Source organism: Mercenaria mercenaria, chromosome 18 (assembly GCF_021730395.1).
Source record: "Mercenaria mercenaria strain notata chromosome 18, MADL_Memer_1, whole genome shotgun sequence".
Taxonomy (NCBI): Eukaryota; Metazoa; Mollusca; class Bivalvia; order Venerida; family Veneridae; genus Mercenaria; species Mercenaria mercenaria.
In genome coordinates this window covers 58,390,784-58,411,199 of record NC_069378.1, presented here as the reverse complement: position 1 = coordinate 58,411,199, position 20,416 = coordinate 58,390,784, and the positions used below count along the sequence as shown (strand labels likewise).

Sequence of the window (20,416 nt, the reverse complement as noted above, 5' to 3'; positions counted from 1 at the left end):
GCAAAGAAGCAAGATATAAATTATACATCATTCTACATGTCCTTCTTCTGAATGATAGCTGAAAATTATTGAATATTGAGGATAAAAACTGAATCATTTCAATTTTATTGACAAAAATATAAAGAAAATCCTTGCGTGTATTTTTGGCCCATAGAAATTTCGAAACATAAAATTGTTTGTTTACAATATTTGATATCAATTTAATTAGAACTCGTTTAATTTCGGTGACATAAAATTTTGTGGATTTGGTTAAAATGCTTTTTATTCGTGGATTTCAAGTTTTGAAGAATAATGAATGTGAATTTATCATGCTCGTTGAGACTTTAATTTTGTGGCTTGATGCAAACACGAAATTTAATCTACAACAAGCAATAAAGTTTTTACAGTAAGTTGTCTTATTCTACTTAGAATATTTTAAAAGTTACGTACGGATGCGAATCATTATTTGATAATCAAAAACAAACCCTTAGAGGATATTTGTTTGTTTCAGTGAAAGATATAGAGGGTATTTGTTTGTTTCAGTGAATATCAGTTTTATCTCACTTGTGAGCACCAAAAACTGATATTTTCACGGGTGGCGTAGCCACGAGTGAAAATGGCTTTTTTTTGGTGCTCATGAGTGAAATAAAATTGATATTTCACTGACACAAACAAATTTTCTTTTTATTTTATGTGTAAAACTGTACTTTTGTTGCGTAATTTATAAAATGTCGAAAATCGCGGGAAAGGTCAGCAGTAAGCATAACACAAATAAAATGACGTCATCGTCATTATGGTCCCCGGTATTTATAACGCTCGTTATACAATTTGACTTCAATCGCGACGGAGGACCGGAACTAGTTCGGCAAAAACAGTGAAAAATTAAAAACTGTTCTACTGTTTCAAAAATGTGGATTATCACTTTTATTTCACTGAGAAAACTCTATAATTCACTGGAAAAGATAAAATAAAAGATATTATTGTAAGTCGTACCCTTCCTTTTACAACCCTTGGAGTTCTTTGGATCATGTGCTGTATCAAAGAGTATGTATAATATTTAGGAAGCTTGACACGAGCTGGGCAATTTAAACAGTAAGTAAATTGATATTATCGGGCAAGCACCAAACTTTAAAGAAAATAAAAGAAAAAAAGAAAAGAAACCTACCTTAGTTTGCCTTTTACTCAATTTTCCAAAAGCAGCCTCAAGCCGGTTCTTCGTTAACCATTTGCGAAATTTATTTATTCATTCACTATTTTCCACATGGTGCCACCGCTTTTTTCTCAATGTTTTTTTCTACGTTTTATTGCAATAATTTATTTCTATTTATATCATAAGTGTAAATCTTCGAAACAAAAATACGTTCCATAACGGAATTAAGAAATATACAATTCATCACGCGACCAGTGATAAAACATGACATATATTATGCACCGAATTCAAACAATATTAGCAAATTACCGTCTTGATTTACGTTCGTTTGTCATATGTTAAAAACACATCAAAGAAAATATTTTTCAAGTTTAATCAAGGTGTAAACTTTTTGAAACTGATTTAGGCAATCTTCCAGGGGTGTATTTTGACTTTACTTTGAGGGGTCGTCTACGGATTATAAACAAATAAAAAAGAAATACGAAGAGTACCACTGCAAAAGGCATGACCCACCGATTTCATATATTTATTACTAGATAGTTATACAGTTTTATTTTATTTTACTTTATTTCCTGGCAATATAACTTATGTTACAAAAACGAAAACCCGGGTGAAAAACAAAACAGAAGAAATAAACAACAACAACAAAAAATGAAAACAAAAACAACAAACCACCTTCTCAGTACATTTCCAAACGTGTTTTATATTTTTCAAATCTAAATAATGTATTGCGTTACTAAGTTCCATATATTCAATCATAAAAGTTGTGAAAATAAATGCCAAGTGCAAAATTATGGACAAAATTAATTCTTCAATAGTGTATAAATTCAAGTCGATACTTAACCGATTATATGCCGTATCTCCTGATAAAAGATTTAAAGAAACAAGGAGCTGCGTTCAATAAACGCTTGATGCCCCCGGTGGCATCCTTGTCGATACAAAGCAACCTAAGTCCAAAACGAGGTCAAGGTCAAACTGAGGTCAGGTGATGTTTGAAGATGAGGAATGGTCACAGGTTACATCTGTATTAGTATCAATTCATTCTTGTAAGCGGTATTGATGCTAGACGAAACGGTCCCATTTGGTTAACCAAGAGATGGCCCATATAAAGCAACCTAAGTCCAAAATAAGGTCAAGGTCAAGGTCAAACTGAGGTCAGGTGATGTCTGAAGATGAGGAATGGTCACAGGTTACATCTGCATTAGTATCAAGTCATTCTAGTAAAGGGTATTAATGCTAGACGAAACGGTCACATTTGGTTAACCTCGTACGGACGGACGGACGAACGAACGAAACGGACGGACAGGACAATCACTATATCCCTCCCGCATCAGTAGATGCCAGGGGCATAAAAAAACAGATGTCTGGTGTATGATAAGGTCAGTCATAAACCCCTAGGCACATATTCATCTTAGTAAAAGCAAGCTCTAACATCAGAAGTTTAAATGTTCTTATAATTTCCCTACTTCATTTTAAACCCATCTGTCTTTAAATTTATGAATATGCGTCTTGGTCTTGCCCTAATATGTGGCGATGAGCACTAAAGCAGTTCATAACACGGTTAACAAGAAAATAATGAATTATTGTCTACTAATTTGGGCTTTGTCAAATATGACCTTGCTAATACACATAAAAAGCAAACATGTACATGCTATCTGCTGCAGAAAATGTCCTTCTGCCAAACTGATTTTGAATCAAATTCCTTTATATAATCTACACAATAACTTTATAGTTTGTTCGTAACTTAACCACGTAATTAGAGTGTCGTAATTGTCTAAAAATAGAGGTTGCACAAGGTGCGCCTCCTTCTCACACCGCACCCGATCTGCGTTAAAAGCCAATGATTAATCAGGTATCAATTATCTCCTAATCGAGTTCTTCACGATATCCTAAACAAGCAACAAATTGTTCATTTCATTCATCTAAGGTCATTGGATTAGTAAGATGGGTTTAAATTACACCGGGCTATCATTCGGTACCCTTTGATGTATCATAATCAGTCTCAATACATTAAACTTATTGCTTATTACACGGCTCAAGTTAGTTTATGTTGTCATTGAGGTCTTGTTATGTAACTTGCGCAATTCGTCTCTCGTAATTCTATATTTAGCACGCTGAAATTGACCGAAAAAAATGTATATTACAGACAAGTAAACGTGATGAGATAAAATTTCAATATGTTATTTTTATGCCTTAACTATAGTCAGTTCTGCATCCGGTGCAATTAAGTCTACATTTTGTGAAAATCGTCAAAAGTAGTTTGTCAAGTTTCAGTAAAATGTTTCACTTTTTCAACTGTGAATATACGCCGACGTCTGTTTAAAAAGCTGTAACTGCCGACAGTTAGTGCAAAAATAAAGCAATTTAAGACAGTGCTTTTCCTTTAATAATCAAAGACAAATATTGTGAACAGCCACGTTCGATGAACGCAGCGACCTAACTGATGTGCACATTACAAAAAGAAACGTACCCGCTTAACGGGCCATAACACGCCCGTTTCTGGTCCGTAAACGGGCGTTTATTAAAAGAGTTTTCAATAATTACAAAATTTTACTTTCCCTTTTGCTTTTTTTGTTTTTTGTTGTTGTTGTTGTTTTCTTTTGTTCTTTATATATATATCTTTCTGGGGGTTGGGTGAGTGGGTGGGAACGGCGGGGTTCAGGCGAAATGGTGCACTAAGAAACAAGAAATTAAACTTAAAGTAAAAAATAAACAATTAGTAGCGGCGGGGTATTTGTGTGGGGAGGACAGGTTTAAGGAATGTTAAAAAGGGATATCGAGAAACAATATCAAACAGCTGAACCAAATGTGACAATAAAGGTGTGTGAGGGGGTTAGGGGAGAGGAATATAGAAGAGGAATACTATTAAAAAAATATTAAAAACTGAACTGGATACAAAAATTGGAGGGTATCCCTGTGACTTTGGTCTTTGACCTATTAACCCCCAAAACAGAAGGAACAGTCCTCCGTAGTGCTTAGTCAGCGTGTAGTGTGTAAGCTGTAGCTAATATACTGCCTGAGTCAATAGTCTGGAAACGAAAAATGTTGACGCACAAAAGATGTCTCGTTTTCTCAAAACGGGCGTATAAGTACATTGACAAATTAAATCGTACTGACAAGTAAGACAAAGCAAAAAGTCACAAAAAAGGGACGACACCTTAAATCGGTCCATGGCAGACACCATTGGTATTATGTCCCAGTGATATTTTGTCACTAAAAGTACTAAGACAGTCTCCCTATGTGTTCCCTCATGTGTTTGTCTTTTCCTTGTTCTCTAGTTGACATACATGCATACGCTGCTGTTGAGACATGCTTTAGGAGGATGTAGTCTGGGAATGTGGCTACTCCTATTGTATCATTGCGCTTGCTGTTTGTAAGGTTTGTACTTGGCCATATTAAAGCAGCATGCCTCCAGATTTGGCTAAAAAAATCTTTCTTTCAAATTGAAGTTTTGGTCATATTATGAACATTAGAATATGAATTTTTGTTTCTAAAATATTTTAAAAATTCCAAATCAAGAAAAAAAGATGACCGCGTCGAGAATCGTACCCGGACCGCCGCGGCAAAAAGACATTTTCCCGTCGTCGTAACTAATAGCGCTATAGCTGATGTAGTGAATAATGACTTCAAAATGTAGGTATTTATAATCGAGACAGTTTACCTGGAGAAAAAGCGTGACAAACGCTTTTCGATTTTCATCGTAAAAAGTAGTAAAAACAGCAAATTCTCATGTGTTTCCGTAACATAAAGTTTGTCAGGTATTAAGTTTTAAAGCCTTTTTTAAGAAATATAGCATTTACTTCAAGATATCTAAAAAATATTTTTTTGTTGTTGTCGAAAGATCTGGAGGCATGCTGCTTTAAACAAACATACATGTTAGTTTCTCATTCTTCTCTAAAAGGTGTACATTGTGGGATTGTGGATTGAAAATATTTGGAGAATGGACATTAGATATTTTTGTCACCATAAAGTGTGAAGGACTGCAAACAGCAACTGGTCTAGGAACGGGAGCTGTCTTGGAAATGCACAACTGGACGGGAGTTGAACAGAATCAAAACACTTGTATATTTTAAAGTAAATCTTGTAACGCATAGAGAGGCAAACTGTGGATCATAGTTACTTTCCGAACTGATTCCATAGTGGATGTATCCAAACGCATAATATACTTTGTTCATACACTCAACAAAGATACATAAGGTAGAGTATAATGTTTTCCAAAGTTTAAAAAGACGTTTTAGATACTATACAGGTGTATACTTTCCATTATGATAAAAAAGAATGAACCTTTGATCGTTTTAGCAAATAAACTTTCATATAGCGTTCTACGTTTCTTTAAAAGAAACGCTTTATTGTAATATTTTGGGAGTGCATAACATAACACAACAATAATGCAAAAAAAATAAAAGTACACCCTCTGAAAACAACAAGAACACCAAACACAGCCAGTCACACATTTTAATGTAGGCCAAACACAAATAGAAACTGTATTGGAAGAATATAGAAGACGAATTGCTTCAATTCCAATCAACAAGCAATTTTAATTATATGAGAGGTGGGGATTTTGGCATATCTAATAAAATTATACACGATATATCTACTAAAGTTTGTGCACGACCTTATGGAATATATAAAAGTAATAGCGAACTAGATTTAATCGAGTCTGTTCATGAAATGTGGAACACCCTCATGCCCTCTAGCCTAGCATTGGCTTAAGCCACACTCTGTCAAATAAACAATTGAATGAACTCTTATGATCTCAAAGACCCTGAAAAACAACTGAGTTCAGGTACATGCCGCCACACGACAGTTAAAAACTGTCGTTTTTACAATTTATTAATCAAAGGATGCTCAAAAATTGCTTTAAAGCTGTTAAAATTTTCCGAAAACGAGCAACGTGATAAGTAGACAGACGAAAAACAGTGTATTCTTCTTTCTTAGACAGTAACCAAAGAACGACAACTCTGTTTTAAATATTTATAATAACATTGCGAAGTTAATATCCTTATTTCCTACTACCTTTGATACCCAGTCCCTGTAACTACCAATTCATAGTGTATAAATTTCAAATCACTGGAATTTTCCAACGTTGTTAATTTCTCAACGAGAAATTGTAAACGTTATGAATGAGTTATTTTAGCACATTTTTGTAATACACTGTAATGTGCTGTGAAAGTAAATATGTTTAATACTCAAATGAACCAAGTTGAAATTTGATATTTCAATTTGTTTACATCCTAGTTTTACCTGAAAACATGAAGCGTTTCATGCATTCGAGGCAGTGTCCATTTGAGCCGTGCCATGAGAAAACCAACATAGTGTGTATGCGACCAGCATGGATCCAGACCAGCCTGCGCATCAGGATCCATGCTGTTCGCTAATAGTTTCTCCAATTCCAATAGGCTTTAAAGGTCCAATACTAAGGAAAGTGAACATTTTAATTTATTTTAAAAAGCACAGAAACTATTTCATTTTATTGGAAAATGAAAGTTGGTATGTAGAAATTCGAAATAAATCGCAGTATATGTACAATTATTTTTCTATGAAGTATGAAGAAAGTTAAAAAGACCTGGGGGTCATTCTGTCGATTTATTGAAATTTCAATATAATACACATACATTTCTTTGAGTTCCAAAGACTTTCTGTAAATTTTGACCTGCCAATCTTCATTATTTAGTGTCTTGCAGAAGTCTATGCACTGGCTATGAAAAAAATTGCCAACTCACTTTCCCTTAGTAATGGACCTTTAAAAGTGAACAGCATGGAGCCTGACCAGACTGCGCGGATGCGCAGGCTGGTCTGGATCCATGCTGGTCGCATACCCACTATGTTGGTTTTCTCATGGCACGGCTCATTTATATAAATCAGTTGTTTCTGCAAACGCGCCTACAAGAGCCTCGCCTGCGGGTGTCAACTCTAGTCTAGTCTGCCAGTTTTTTTATACAAGGCCATATGCAAGAAAACAGCTATGGCACTTAGCCTTTTTAACTCATCTAATAATGACAAAAATATAAAGTTCCAAAGTTATAGTATACAAGTAAAGAGAACCTCAACAAGACGCGATGTCACAGGAGACAACGCGCTCGACTATATCGATGCTGGAAAGTGACATAGGGCATATCTGAGGAAGCTGGACCTCACTGGAGTGTTTAGTGACTCCAATGTGGATGAAGATATTGAACAACTGTTTAAGTCATTGTCAAAAGTATAAAGAGATAATAGAGACAGAGATACAGTTTTTCAAACATAAAGTAAGTATTAAAGGGAATAAGTTACAGAAAAATTCTGCGAGAGTAATGCACCATGTGTCATAACATGTGACTAATAATGTGGACTAACTATTCTAAGTTTGAATTAAATCTGTTTGGTAGTAACTGAGATAGAGCAAAAGTGCATCAAAACTTGAACCTAAAATTCTAAGTAAAAAGAGGGCATAACTCATAGCATATTTGTGCCAGCATTATGGTAAATGCATTAAAATTTAACCCGAAGTTTTAGTAAAAAGGGACACAATTCATAAAATATTGGTGCCAATTAGGATCTTTGTGTCAAATGATGTTGGTGATGATGAGCAACAATTATTTTTAAGTTCGAGTTAAATCAATTTCGTTATAACTGAGATAGAGTGAAAGTACACCAAAGACTTTAACCTGAAAATTCTAAGTAAAAAGGAGAACAATTCATGAAAAAGATAATAGGTAAGGGTAGATCTTTCGGAAGCACAGAGCAACAAAAACACAGCCCCAGAAAAATTGGTGCCAGAGTAATGGACTTTGTATCATCTGATGTGGGTGATGATGAGGAGTAATTATTTTAAGTTTTAGACAAATCCATCAATTAATTACAGGATTAAGAAAAAGTGCATCGAAACAAACCAATGGGGCGGGCGCGGAAGGACGCCGAGGACAGCTCTCCACAATTCGTATAGTCAAGCTAAAACATAACTCCCAAAAGCAATTCTATTAGTTAACAAGTGGCCGAGTATTGCAGTGGCAATACAGAAGTCCGCTACCAGTGGAAAACTTTCTGGTCCTTCGGGATCATTGATTTCAACTCATTTAGATTTGAAGATTGAATACTGCTTAAGCCGGTGCTAGGGGGCGTGTGCAGTGTTGCATTTTCCATTACTGCTCATGAACAGACTCAATCAAACCGAGTCTGCAATTTTCACTGTTTGCCTTGTTCTCGGTGCTTCCGAGGGATCTACTTTTCAGATTTTATTTGTTATTTTTCGTCCCTTGTGGTTGTTGGCAAGAGTAAGTCCTGGGAAACTAGAGCATATGTGGACGGACCTACCAGATCTGCACTAAATTGTACGGCTTTAAAAGTCCACAACTGGCTAAAGGATGGCCACAGGAATATTTCTGTGTAGTAATAAAGAATCCTACAATGTAATTAAAAGTTAGCAGAAAGCTTTATACGTAACTTCAATGGTTTCCTTGACCTCTGATTGATAGGCATTGGTCATGCAAGTAACACAAACAACACATCATCTGGTTATGGGGACCATGCGCGTGACATTATATAACAAGAGGGTCATGATGACCCTGAATCACTCACCTGAGTATATTGAACCACATGTTTCAAATGGCAAAGTGATGCTAAAATATTAGAAAGTAGATCAGTAGGCCAATTTATGGTCACTGAAAGACAGTTAAAAAGATTGGTGTGCAAAACTGCACATGACATCCAAATTTCAAGGCTGGATCTTAAACTAGAGTGGCCAAAAGCAAACGTTTACGCATGGACACACGGACAACGTAGACCTACTGACCTAGTTTTTGACCGCAGTTGACCCAGTTTCAAACTTGACCTAGATATCATCAAGATGAATATTCAGACCAACTTTCATACAGACCCCAAGAAAAATATCGCCTCTAGAGAGGTCACAAGGTTTTTCTATTAGTTGACCTACTGACCTAGTTTTGATGTTATGTGACCCAGTTTCGAACCTGAACTAGATATAATCAAAGTGAACATTCTGACTAATTTTTATGAAGATCCATCGAAAAGTATGGCCTCTAGAGAGGTCACAAGGTTTTTCTATTTTTAGACCTCCTGACCTAGTTTTTGACCGCACATGACCCAGTTTCAAACTTTACTTAGATATCATCAAGGTAAACATTCTGACCAATTTTCATGAAGATCCATTGAAAATATGGCCTCTAGGGACGTCACAAGTTTTTCTATTTTTAGACCTACTGACCTAGTTTTTGACTACAGTTGACCCAGTTTCGATCTTGACCTAGATATCATCAAGGTGAACATTCTGACAAATTTTCATAAAGATCCATTGAAAAATATGGCCTCTAGTGAGGTCACAAGGTTTTTGTATTTTTAGACCTACTGACCTAGTTTTTGACCGCAGTTGACCCAGTTTCAAACTTGACCTAGATATCATCAAGATGAATACTCAGACCAACTTTCATACAGATCCCATGAAAAATATCGCCTCCAGAGAGGTCACAAGGTTTTTCTATTATTTGATGTAATGACCTAGTTTTTGACGGCATATGACCCAGTTTCGAACTTGACTTAGATATCATCAAGGTGAACATTCTGACCAATTTTCATGAAGATCCGTTGAAACATATGGCCCCTAGGGAGGTCACAAGGATTTTCTATTTTTAGACCTACTGACCTGGTTTTGAACCACACGTGACCCAGTTTCGAACTTGACCTAGATATCATCAAGATGAACATTATGACCAACTTTCATAAAGATTCCATCAAAAATATGACCTCTAGAGTGGTCACAAGCGAAAGTTTACGCACGCACGCACAGACGACGGACGCTGCGCGATCACAAAAGCTCACCTTGTCACTTTGTGACAGGTGAGCTAAAAATGGTTCAAAGCATTTAGAAGCTAAGGAACAAATACTAATTTTACTTTAATTTCAATAGTGACCTTGACCTTTAACCAACAAGCATAAATCATGTGTTGACTCATTTTCTCATCGCGGGCAACGTTTGGGTGTAGCACGAAGATAATCCCATCAATGCATAAAAGTTATGGAGCGGAAACAAATTTTACTTGACCTTCAACAGTGACCTTGACCTATGACCTTCAAGCATAAGTAATGTAAGTGCATAATCTACATATTGTCACTATTCACAAATTAAGTTTTTTAAACCTAGCTTGAATACGTTTTGAGTAATTGCAAGATCCAGATTTGCGGACGGACAGACGGACGGTTCTTTCCGGTGTTCCACTGGTAGGGGACTAAAAATGGCCATAATTCCACCAGTCAGATCGTCTTGTATTTGTACTGTTGGCGGATAAATGGGTAAAACAACAACGTGGACAGAAGTTTGCATTCAATACATTTATTTCATCAACTAAAAATTCCAGCAGATCGACAGAAAATGACTGTATATATTTGAGCACTATACATTGTAAAATAGGAAGCGTTATACAGTTTTCTACTTCTAAACAAAATTATCTATACAAAAAATAAATCTGGAAAAAAAATTGCATCACAAGTATAATTGATAATTATTTCTCCATATATTATTTACATCACGATTTTGGCATACCAGCCTTGCTGATTTAATAATTTCAAAAATGAAAATTATGATTACTTGTATAACACTGATTCAAGATCCAACACTGATAACTATAAACGATCCCGTATCAGATAAAATCTGGACCCACTTTAATGACCCTGGGCGAAAGGGATGATGACTTAAAGTAAATCCATGTGAATAACATAAAGACTAGATTGAATATAGGCCTTTCTTTCGCTTGAGACATTTAAATTTGTCTCTATCTTACAACAATAAACGAGAGCTCCCGTAGAACTGCAACGCTCCACTATTCAATAGCCTTGTCATTAGAAGTTAAGTTAATAAATACCAAAAGCTGAAAAATGGGCATAACCTTGTGGAATATTAAAAAAAAATTTATTATATAACAAGTGCAATATCTGCCAGATCATCACAGTGAACAAGGTGTTCAGTTTCAATCCATTTCCACAAATGGTTAAAGAAATACCAGCTTACAACCAAAAATTGCTATGTCCAAACTGGGTATAACTTGGTTAAAAACAAGTTTGGCCACGGGCAGAATGTCGAGCCTGCCAGCTGTCTAAGTGTGACCTTAACCTTAGACTTAGGGACCTAGTTCTTGCGCATGACACTCCGCCTCATAATGGTGAACATCCATGCCATGGTACATCAACATCCCACCATGCACGAAGAAGAAATGCTCCGGACAAACTTCAATTTGACCTTTGACCTCCAACCGTGACCTTGAACTTTGAGATAGGAATATGGGGTTTGTGCATGGCACTCCTTCTCATTGAGGTAAACATTCATCCCAAGTATAAACAAGATTGGTCCATGCTTGTCAAAGTTATGGTCCGGACTAAAATCGGAAGGACGCACGCACGGACGCACGCACATACACCGACCAGCCAAAAGTGACGACTAAGACGAGCTCACCACAAGCGGGCTCGTCAAAAGTATTGAACCTAAACAATGCTAGACAAATCATCACAATGAACAAGTATGTGAAGTTCAAATCCATCCCAAACAAGAAATATCTTTAAAAATGATTGTCGGCGAATTGTAATAAGGGAAGAAGTTTATGAATTTTTCATCTAACATTCATCTTTCATCTAACATTTTGCAAAAATAAACACCGCACTATAACAATTTAAATGGTTCTCTTTTAATTTTTCGCAAAGGTTTCGTAGGGTTGCAATTTTGTTTCGTTTATCCTTAGACGAATAATTACAGCACTAGTTTGATGAAGATTCATGAAGCGGTTCATGAGAATAGGTCATTAAACGTGTTTATATTTTAAGCTAAACTGGTCCCTATCCCCATTTGTAACAAAATAGCAAGAGACTTTACGATATTGTTACACATCGAGTTTGATAAAAATCCATTACATTTTAGTGGTTAATGCGAAGAAAGGCATATCTACTTTTAGCTGTAGTGGTCCCTAATAGGGCCCAAGTTCCTATATAAATAAATTTGGAAGAGGACCTTATAATGATGCTCCAGATCAGGTATGACAAAGATCCACCAAGCTGTTCAAGAGACGCTGTATAAAGGCATTTCTAGTTTTAGCTCTAGCAGCCCCTAAAAGGGGTTAAATGTCCCAGCTGAACAAAGTTGGCTGTGGGCCTAATAAAGATGCTACAAATCAAGTTTGATTAGAATACATGAGAAAAAATCAATTAAAGGATTTTTTTATTTATTATTTTAATTTATTTCTAAAATATGCAAACTGATGCCGCTTTAAAGAATGCATATTCGCTATTCAAGAATCTTTGGACAATGACGTCACACCTATAAAAAAGTGAAGGTCAAGCAAAACATACAATTGTAATTATTTCAATGCTTCTGTTTCATAAGCAAAGTTTGACCGTAGTCATATCACATAGATAAACTGTATGCAGCGTACCTTCATTTCAGTGTAATGAGATTCAGTCATTATATAGCATATATATAATAAAAACAGTTTCAAATGAGTTCAATATTTGCATACCATACTAAAGAAAGATATTCATATATAATAAATCAGTTAAATAATTTATAACATATATATCAAAGCAAACAAGTACTCATTTTAATATGCAATCTGAATAAGTCACAAAAGCAAGATACTTTTTCATATATAGACGATAATTGTAACAAGGAAAATCTTTTAAAAAGCACTTCTCTACATAAAAGACTCTTATCACACCCTTATCCATGTGATATGCAGACCGTATTCAACTCTTTCTTTAATTTGATATATGTTGGTATTTGAACAGGTTTTTATCATATTTATTAAACTTACTTATCATATCAATATTCTTGCTAAATATACTGAGCCAAAGTTAGCTTTAAAACTGTGAACAGCGTCGTTTAGGGTAAACGCTTTGTCTACATATCACTCAGCGTAGCACAATCAACAGAGTGAAAGAAATTGACACTCTCGTCCAATCAGGCAGAGTGTTGCATAAATCTTCCATTTTGATAAATTATCTATAATGCGTTATCAAGTAGTTTGATTTGCTAACTGAAGTCACGTGGCATAGGTAACGAAAACGAATTTAGACGGCGTCGCCGAAAAATAGCTACCGAGATGCAAGCTTACATACAAACAACCGCTGTCACAGGTGACAGCGCACTCGACTATTTCGATGCTGGATAGTGAAACTGGGCACATCTGAGGAAACTAGAGCTGTCACTGGAGTGTTTAATGACTCCAATTGTGGATGAAGATATTGCACAACAGCCTGAGTCTATGTCAAAAATATCAACTTAAAGTAATAAGAGAGGTAAAGATAAAATGTATCAAAACACTATGTAAGTATATCCTAAGCAAAAAGGGGCATAATTCATTAAATATTGGTGCCAGAGTTATGCACCTTGTGTCATATATGATATATGGTGTGGGTGATGATGTTGAACAACTATTTTAAGTTTGAATCAAATCCATTCAGTAATAACAGAGACAGAGTGAAAGTGCATCAAAACTTTAACCTGAAATTCTAAGTAAAAAGGGGGAATAATTCATGAAAAATTGGTCCCAGAGTTATGCACCTTGTGTAATATGATAAGGGTAATGATGTTGAACAAGTTTGAATCAGATCCATTCAGTAATAACCGAGACAGAGTGAAAGTGCATAAAACTTTAACCTGAAATACGAAGTAAAAAGGGGAATTATTCATGAAAAATTGTGCCAAAGTTATGCATCTTGTGTCATATGATGTGGGTGATAATGCTGAACAAATATTTTAAGCTTGAATCAAATCCATTCAGTAATAACAGAGGTAGAGTGAAAGTGCACCAAAACTTTAACCTGAAATTCTAAGTAAAAAGGGGGAATAGTTCATGAAAAAATGGTGCCAGAGTTATGCACCTTGTGTCATATGATGTGGGTGATGATGTTAAACAATTATTTTAAGTCTGAATCAAATCCATTCAGTAATAACAGAGATAGAGTGAAAGTGCATCAAAACTTTAACCTGAAAATCTTAAGTGAAAAGGGGGGATAATTCATGAAATATTGGTGCCAGAGTTATAGCCCTTAAGTCAGATGATGTGGATGATGATGAGGAATAAGTATTTCAAGTTTGAATCAAATCCATCAAGTAATTACAGAGATAAGCTGACAAAAGAGAAAGTGTAAAAAAAAACTTTAACCAAGGTGGGGACGCGGAAAGACGCCGACGCCGGGTCGAGTAGGATAGCTCTCCTTATACTTCGTATAGTCGAGCTAAAAATCCAAATAACTTTAAAAGCTGAAACCTCTACAATGAAAGTCAGACCATCACCGTAAATTTTCAATCGGTTCCTACAAGTGGTTACTTACATACAAAATACATACCATCGAGACGCGGACGAAGGCACCGACGAATGGATCAGTGCAATAGCTCTACCTATTCTTTGAATAGTCGAGTTAAAAATGAGAACCATTTTTACCAAAAAAGACTATGTATGTCATTATCTTGGTTAAATTTCCTACTTATTTTGCATAACTTGAAAATTATCAAGTTCATATTATATATAAAACAATTTTATAGCACTTTAATGCACCAGTCACAAATTAATAAATCCAGAAAACAGTCCAAATTTTAGAAAAATAACACTATTCATGAATGGTGTGGAAGACAAAAAGATGGATGAGTGCGAAACTACTGCATCTTGTTCTTTATTTATTTACAGTAACAATAGTTTCGCGTTCATCCCTCAAAGCAATAAATCAGCATGGTAAGAAAGTGGTTTCAAACAACGATCTTGTACAAAAGAAACGCAGATTAAAAGATTTAATCTCAGTATATCTAAATAACAAAACAGTCCAAGAATAAATATACACATTTTCCTGTCGAAAAACCAAGTCCAAATTTAAGTTTTTATCGTAACATAATTACATTCTATACATTGTATTTATTAAATCAATTTTAAATACCTTAAAATTATCAGTTATAATGTAAAGCAGAAGTACACTATGAAGTCCAAGAAGCAGTGTCATGCCTTTTTATCACAACTAAATTACCTTACATTAATGCTATAAATTCTGAAGACACGTTATAATACTTCATTATCATTAATAAAATATCTGCTACTACATGTATGAAAAAAAACATTAACAAAAGAGATCAACAACTTATCTGTGTTACAAAATTAATGGTCCAAGTTGAGTTTACACAGCAAACGTTATAACATATAATGGGTCATTCTTTTTTACTTCCATTCTTTCTTCGCAAACAGGAATACAAACTTACATACATTAAAACAAGTTGGCAATAATTTTGATAAATAGATATCGCTATTATGAAAACAGTTTTAGACCTTAATCATTGAGTAGAAATGAATTTATACTCCAATTAGCAATAAATAGCTTGAAAGAAATATACCAAATATAAAAGTGAAATGGTAACACTGTAAAGAAACAATAAATACGACTGACAGAAAACGTAAAATGATAAATCAAATAACAGAACTATTTGTCGCAACTTGAAATGATATATTTCTTTTGATCAATCAGTTCTCATCATGTATGCTGCTGTATTCTGTAACCGAGTATTCTTAATTTGTCTTGAAAAAACAATCGCACAAAGCCGTCATCTTATTTTTAAATTTAAAAGTAATATCAATACACGGCTTCACACTTAGTAAATGAAATAATTACCCGCTTTATCATCAGATACCCCGTTAATGAATTTATACTCCAATTAGCAATAAATAGCTTGAAAGAAATATACCAAATATAAAAGTGAAATGGTAACACTGTAAAGGAACAATAAATACGACTGACAGAAAACGTAAAATGATAAATCAAATAACAGAACTATTTGTCGCAACTTGAAATGATATATTTCTTTTGATCAATCAGTTCTCATCATGTATGCTGCTGTATTCTGTAACCGAGTATTCTTAATTTGTCTTGAAAAAACAATCGCACAAGCCGTCATCTTATTTTTAAATTTAAAAGTAATATCAATACACGGCTTCACACTTGGTAAATGAAATAATTACCCGCTTTAACATCAGATACCCCGTTAATCATGTCAAATCGCACAAACCATCAACAGGGGTAAATCCCAAAGTTGCACAGCTTTATCTACTGAATAATAACCCACTATATGGTTTCAGGACTAGGTCAAATATTTTTAGATAGATTTGAGACAAACTTACAAGTATTTATGCATGGTTTTACTAAGCAAATGGCCATAACTCTGGTAATACATACTGTAATCCCAAACAAATCAGCAGGTGAGCAATGTCACATGCTGGTTAACTATTATTTCATGTTTCATGACTCTAGCTTAAATTCTTTTCGAGATACATGCAACACAAAGTTTTAAGCCTTTCATGCATATTCATGACTAAGTCAAGGGTCATAATTCTGAACCGGCCCAGTAAAATCCTAACCAAAACACCAGTGTACAACTTCACATTCTGAATTACAATCCTATGATGTTTCATGACTATTACTTTTTTTTCACTTTTTGAATACTTGTCAGACACACTTTTCGGTTCTTTATGCAATTTTTTACCGTCAAAGGCCATAACTTTGATCTTTCTGAATGAAATTCCAAACCAAATCCCGGGTGCACAACTTTTAAAAGAATAACAATTCTTTCACGTTTCACGACTTCAAGCCAAATACTTTTAGAGATATGCACACAAGAATTCGGACTGACCGAACCAAATCCTGACGGACAGACGCACGGACAAGAGTAAATCTAAAGGCCCCACTTTCCCTACATAAAATCTGGAGTGTGAGGGGCAAACAGTACTGGAACACATAGTAAGAGAGATCGAAAATCAAATGGTATACAATCAACGACAGCTAGCCACAAGCCCACCATACAATCACAGGTAATGTATTTAACCCAAAGACAATATCATCGACCGTTGAACAAAGGGTCACTAATACAATCATAAGCAAAAGAATCAAAACTTAATCAATTAAAAGTGGGTATGTACTCTTAACATCATTCATTTGTTAATAACAAATTAACAATCTAACTCTTAGTATGCCATGGTCAATCCATTTCGTCAAAATAAAACAAGCAGTAATATAATATTCAGTGATAGGTATGTCAACAGACATGCAAAACAATACGTAGTAGTTTATCACATTTTGTCATAACAAATCAAAGTATGGAAGTCCTCATCATATATGGATTCTAAAAAATCTTTAATACTATCAATGTCATCATGTCACGTGAAATAAAAATTATGCTCAAATACATTGGTACTACAACTATCACTCGAGAAAACGACATTAAGAAGGTAAGTGGTTATACCAAGTTACCAAGCTGTGCACGAAATTATGCACGGAATAATGACTAGATGGGCTTCTTCGCTCTTTTCCCACCATTTTAAACGAACATGAACTGTGTTAGTGTGACTACTGTATATTATAACACAACAAACATAGATATCACACTCTCACACTTTTTTGGATTTAACGTCACACCGACAAATGATAGGTCATATGGCGACTTTCCAGCTTTAATAGTGGAGGAAGACCCCAGGTGCCCCTCCGTGCATTATTTCATCACGAGCGGGCACCTGGGTAGAACCACCGACCTTCCGTAAGCCAGCTGGATGGCTTCCTCATATGAAGAATTCAACGCCCCGAGTGAGGCTCGAACCCACATCGATGAGGGGCAAGTGATTTGAAGTCATCGACCTTAACCACTCAGCCACGGAGGCCCCCAGTTACATGAAATAGAACACAGGTAAAAATGTGTTACATATATAATAATATCTGCAGTGTTATTTTATACTCTGTTCTGAAAATACTGAAAACATTTGTGAGAAAAAACAACTTCTGTATGCAACATCTGTTACTGGTATCACTAATATGAAACAGAGTTAAAATTCCAGCGTCAAGAAAATGCTCCGAGTTACGTTTCTGTGTTAAAGACCCACCACAACCTAGTGACCTATATTTTTCGTCCCAAATGAACTTCATGAAAATCATTCTTGTTCAGTCAATCACTTTTCAGTTCAGTTTAAAAACACAGATCAATAACCGTTTTATGCTGTAGAAACAAAGTGTGGTCTAAACTTAACATAAAACATCCGGTAAGACATAAAGCACATTTCTTGGCCTTATATATAGCACTATCAGTTTGTAAATAGATACTTGTTTTTCTCATTTTTTTTATGTAAAGCATGTAAAGTTACCATCACAGATATACAAAAGAATACAGTTATTCTGTGGCGCGTCTTTAAGGTTAGCTCGATTGTCAAATGTTTGTTGTGTAAACATTGCTGCTTTGAACATATATGGTTACTTAGTAATTAGTATCACTATACAATACCCTGATATAACTGTACCCCTGCAGTTAACTAAGCGTGTTCACGTAAATAACTTCATTTCCTGAACAACCATCTAACATTTTAGCAGGTAGGAGTTGCAAAAACAGAACCATAAAAATTTTGTCAGTTTTAACCAGTATCAACATTAAAATGAAATGCATAGCGTGTAGTTTATTTGCCAGGCAGCCTTAACAAGAGGAGGCCATCATATTTCTTTCATTCAAAAGTACTGTACATTATTTTCTAATGAATGCTTGAATAATCAATCAGTTCATCAATGAAGTGTATATTTCACGACATACTGAACCAAAATGTTTATGTTTTTATATAGAGACAGTCACAACATTAGCTTATAAGAGAAAGCGTTAAAACCTTAACTTTTGAACTTGAAAATATCACAGGATTGGTCACCTGTTTGCAAATTAAACAGTTACAGGAAATGTAACTGTGCATTCTAACCATAAATCTTATCCACTACATTCTTAATGACTTCCCAGTTCGCTTCAACTGTGGTATTGGCCTGAATGGCTTTCACGAGTGTTTCTATATTTGCTCTTGATCCCTCACCAGTTTTCCATTTCAGAAGCGTTTGATAAATCTGCATTGCTGTCCTATCTTTGTAATCCATCTTACTTTGGTCTATGTCAGCCTGTGCTAATCCTAGTTCTATGGCTATAAACTCCCAGTTGAATCCAACGCATTGTGATATCCTGCTCAAGTCTTTTGCAGTGACTTCTCTTTTTCTTATGACCACTGGTAGAGAATCTATCCAGCTGTGTTGGGTAACTTGCCCCTGTGGCAAGTCAACATAATCTGGATACCAGGTTTGAAGAATTACATCTGCAGATATAACATGTGACCTTGAGTGCGCATAACATGGCATTTTCTCCTGTTTTAACAGCTCTTTACAGTCGATCAATTCATTTGTTGTCCTCTCCGGCTCTTCACATTCAATACAAACTGAGAAAGGCGTATTTTGTTGATACCTGCAAAGTTCCATCTCAAGCTGTAAAGTTACAAATCGTCGCAGTTTGTCACACAATGCTGGTTTGACTTTTTCATTCACCATGTTGATTACCTGCAGTTTCATGACATTGTCTTCAAGTCTAAATAGAAAGCAGTGACACGAGTCAAGCTTAAAAATTCCAAGATCACAGTATAAATGTGTCTCTTTGCCAAGGCTAAACAAAGCATACCTGGACAAACATGCTCCCAGCATTCTTTGGAAAACAAACGGTGGCAGGAAGCCCTCGTCAAATACAAAACATAAGTTTGGCGTAGATGTATTTGAACTCTGCATTTGTAACACTATCTTTTTGTTCCCCTTTTGTTTGAGAAGACTTGGCACAAAATAGAAATCAACATTCACAACACTACCATCTTCAGGAACAATTTTTGGCCTTGCAATAATATCCAACTTTTCCATGTAGGTCAGCAAGATCTCTCGGTCCTTCATAAAGGCGCCATCATTCACAACTTTCCATATACCGTCAATGAGTTCATCTTTTAACATTGCTTTTTCCTGCATTTCAGTCCATAAAGGGCGGAGGGGAGAGTGAAGTTTGACGAACTTTTTTGCTGTGATGAGGGACTTGAAAGCATCAATGATCCATTGAGGGTCAAGGACGATGCTGCCAGACAGTTCATCGTCCTCGGAGTAGATCAGATGTCCCACAGCATGTTGGTACCTATAGAGCAGAATGACAAAATATTGTATCTATTTATTTATTATTTTGTTGGGTTTAGCGTCGCACCGACACAATTTTAGGTCATATGGCGACTTTCCAGCTTTAATGGTGGAGGAAGACCCCAGGTGCCCCTCCGTGCACAATTGTCATTTACTCATATTTTACATATATAAATGTGACAACTAGAACTTAAAGTGCTTCAGAATTTATCTACACTGTCTTATTAACAATTTAGACGTAGTGTATGAACAAAATTTTATAAAATTTAAAGCATTATTAAATTTTTTTCTTAAGTGGTACCTCTGGATATGGGGTTTGTC

At 35.3% G+C, this 20,416-nt stretch overlaps 2 protein-coding genes across 3 annotated transcripts in view; both read right to left on the bottom strand.

The window, feature by feature from the left end:
• The window catches only part of LOC123537827 (protein Wnt-6-like), a 61,873-nt gene extending 60,546 nt beyond the window's left edge, over nt 1-1,327 (bottom strand). Inside the window, exon 1 of one of the 2 annotated variants that reach the window (XM_053530254.1) lies at nt 1,145-1,327. The gene's annotated coding sequence lies outside the window, so the exon portion shown is untranslated. The remainder of the gene's footprint in view (nt 1-1,144) is intronic. The other variant, XM_045321671.2, reaches the window with a different exon arrangement.
• A 9,107-nt stretch (nt 1,328-10,434) lies between these two features.
• Nucleotides 10,435-20,416, bottom strand: part of LOC123537756 (uncharacterized) — a 32,006-nt gene continuing 22,024 nt past the window's right edge. The window contains exon 9 of the mRNA XM_045321534.2: nt 10,435-20,096. Coding sequence (XP_045177469.2) covers nt 18,863-20,096 — 1,234 coding nt within the window. The 3' untranslated portion in view covers nt 10,435-18,862. The remainder of the gene's footprint in view (nt 20,097-20,416) is intronic.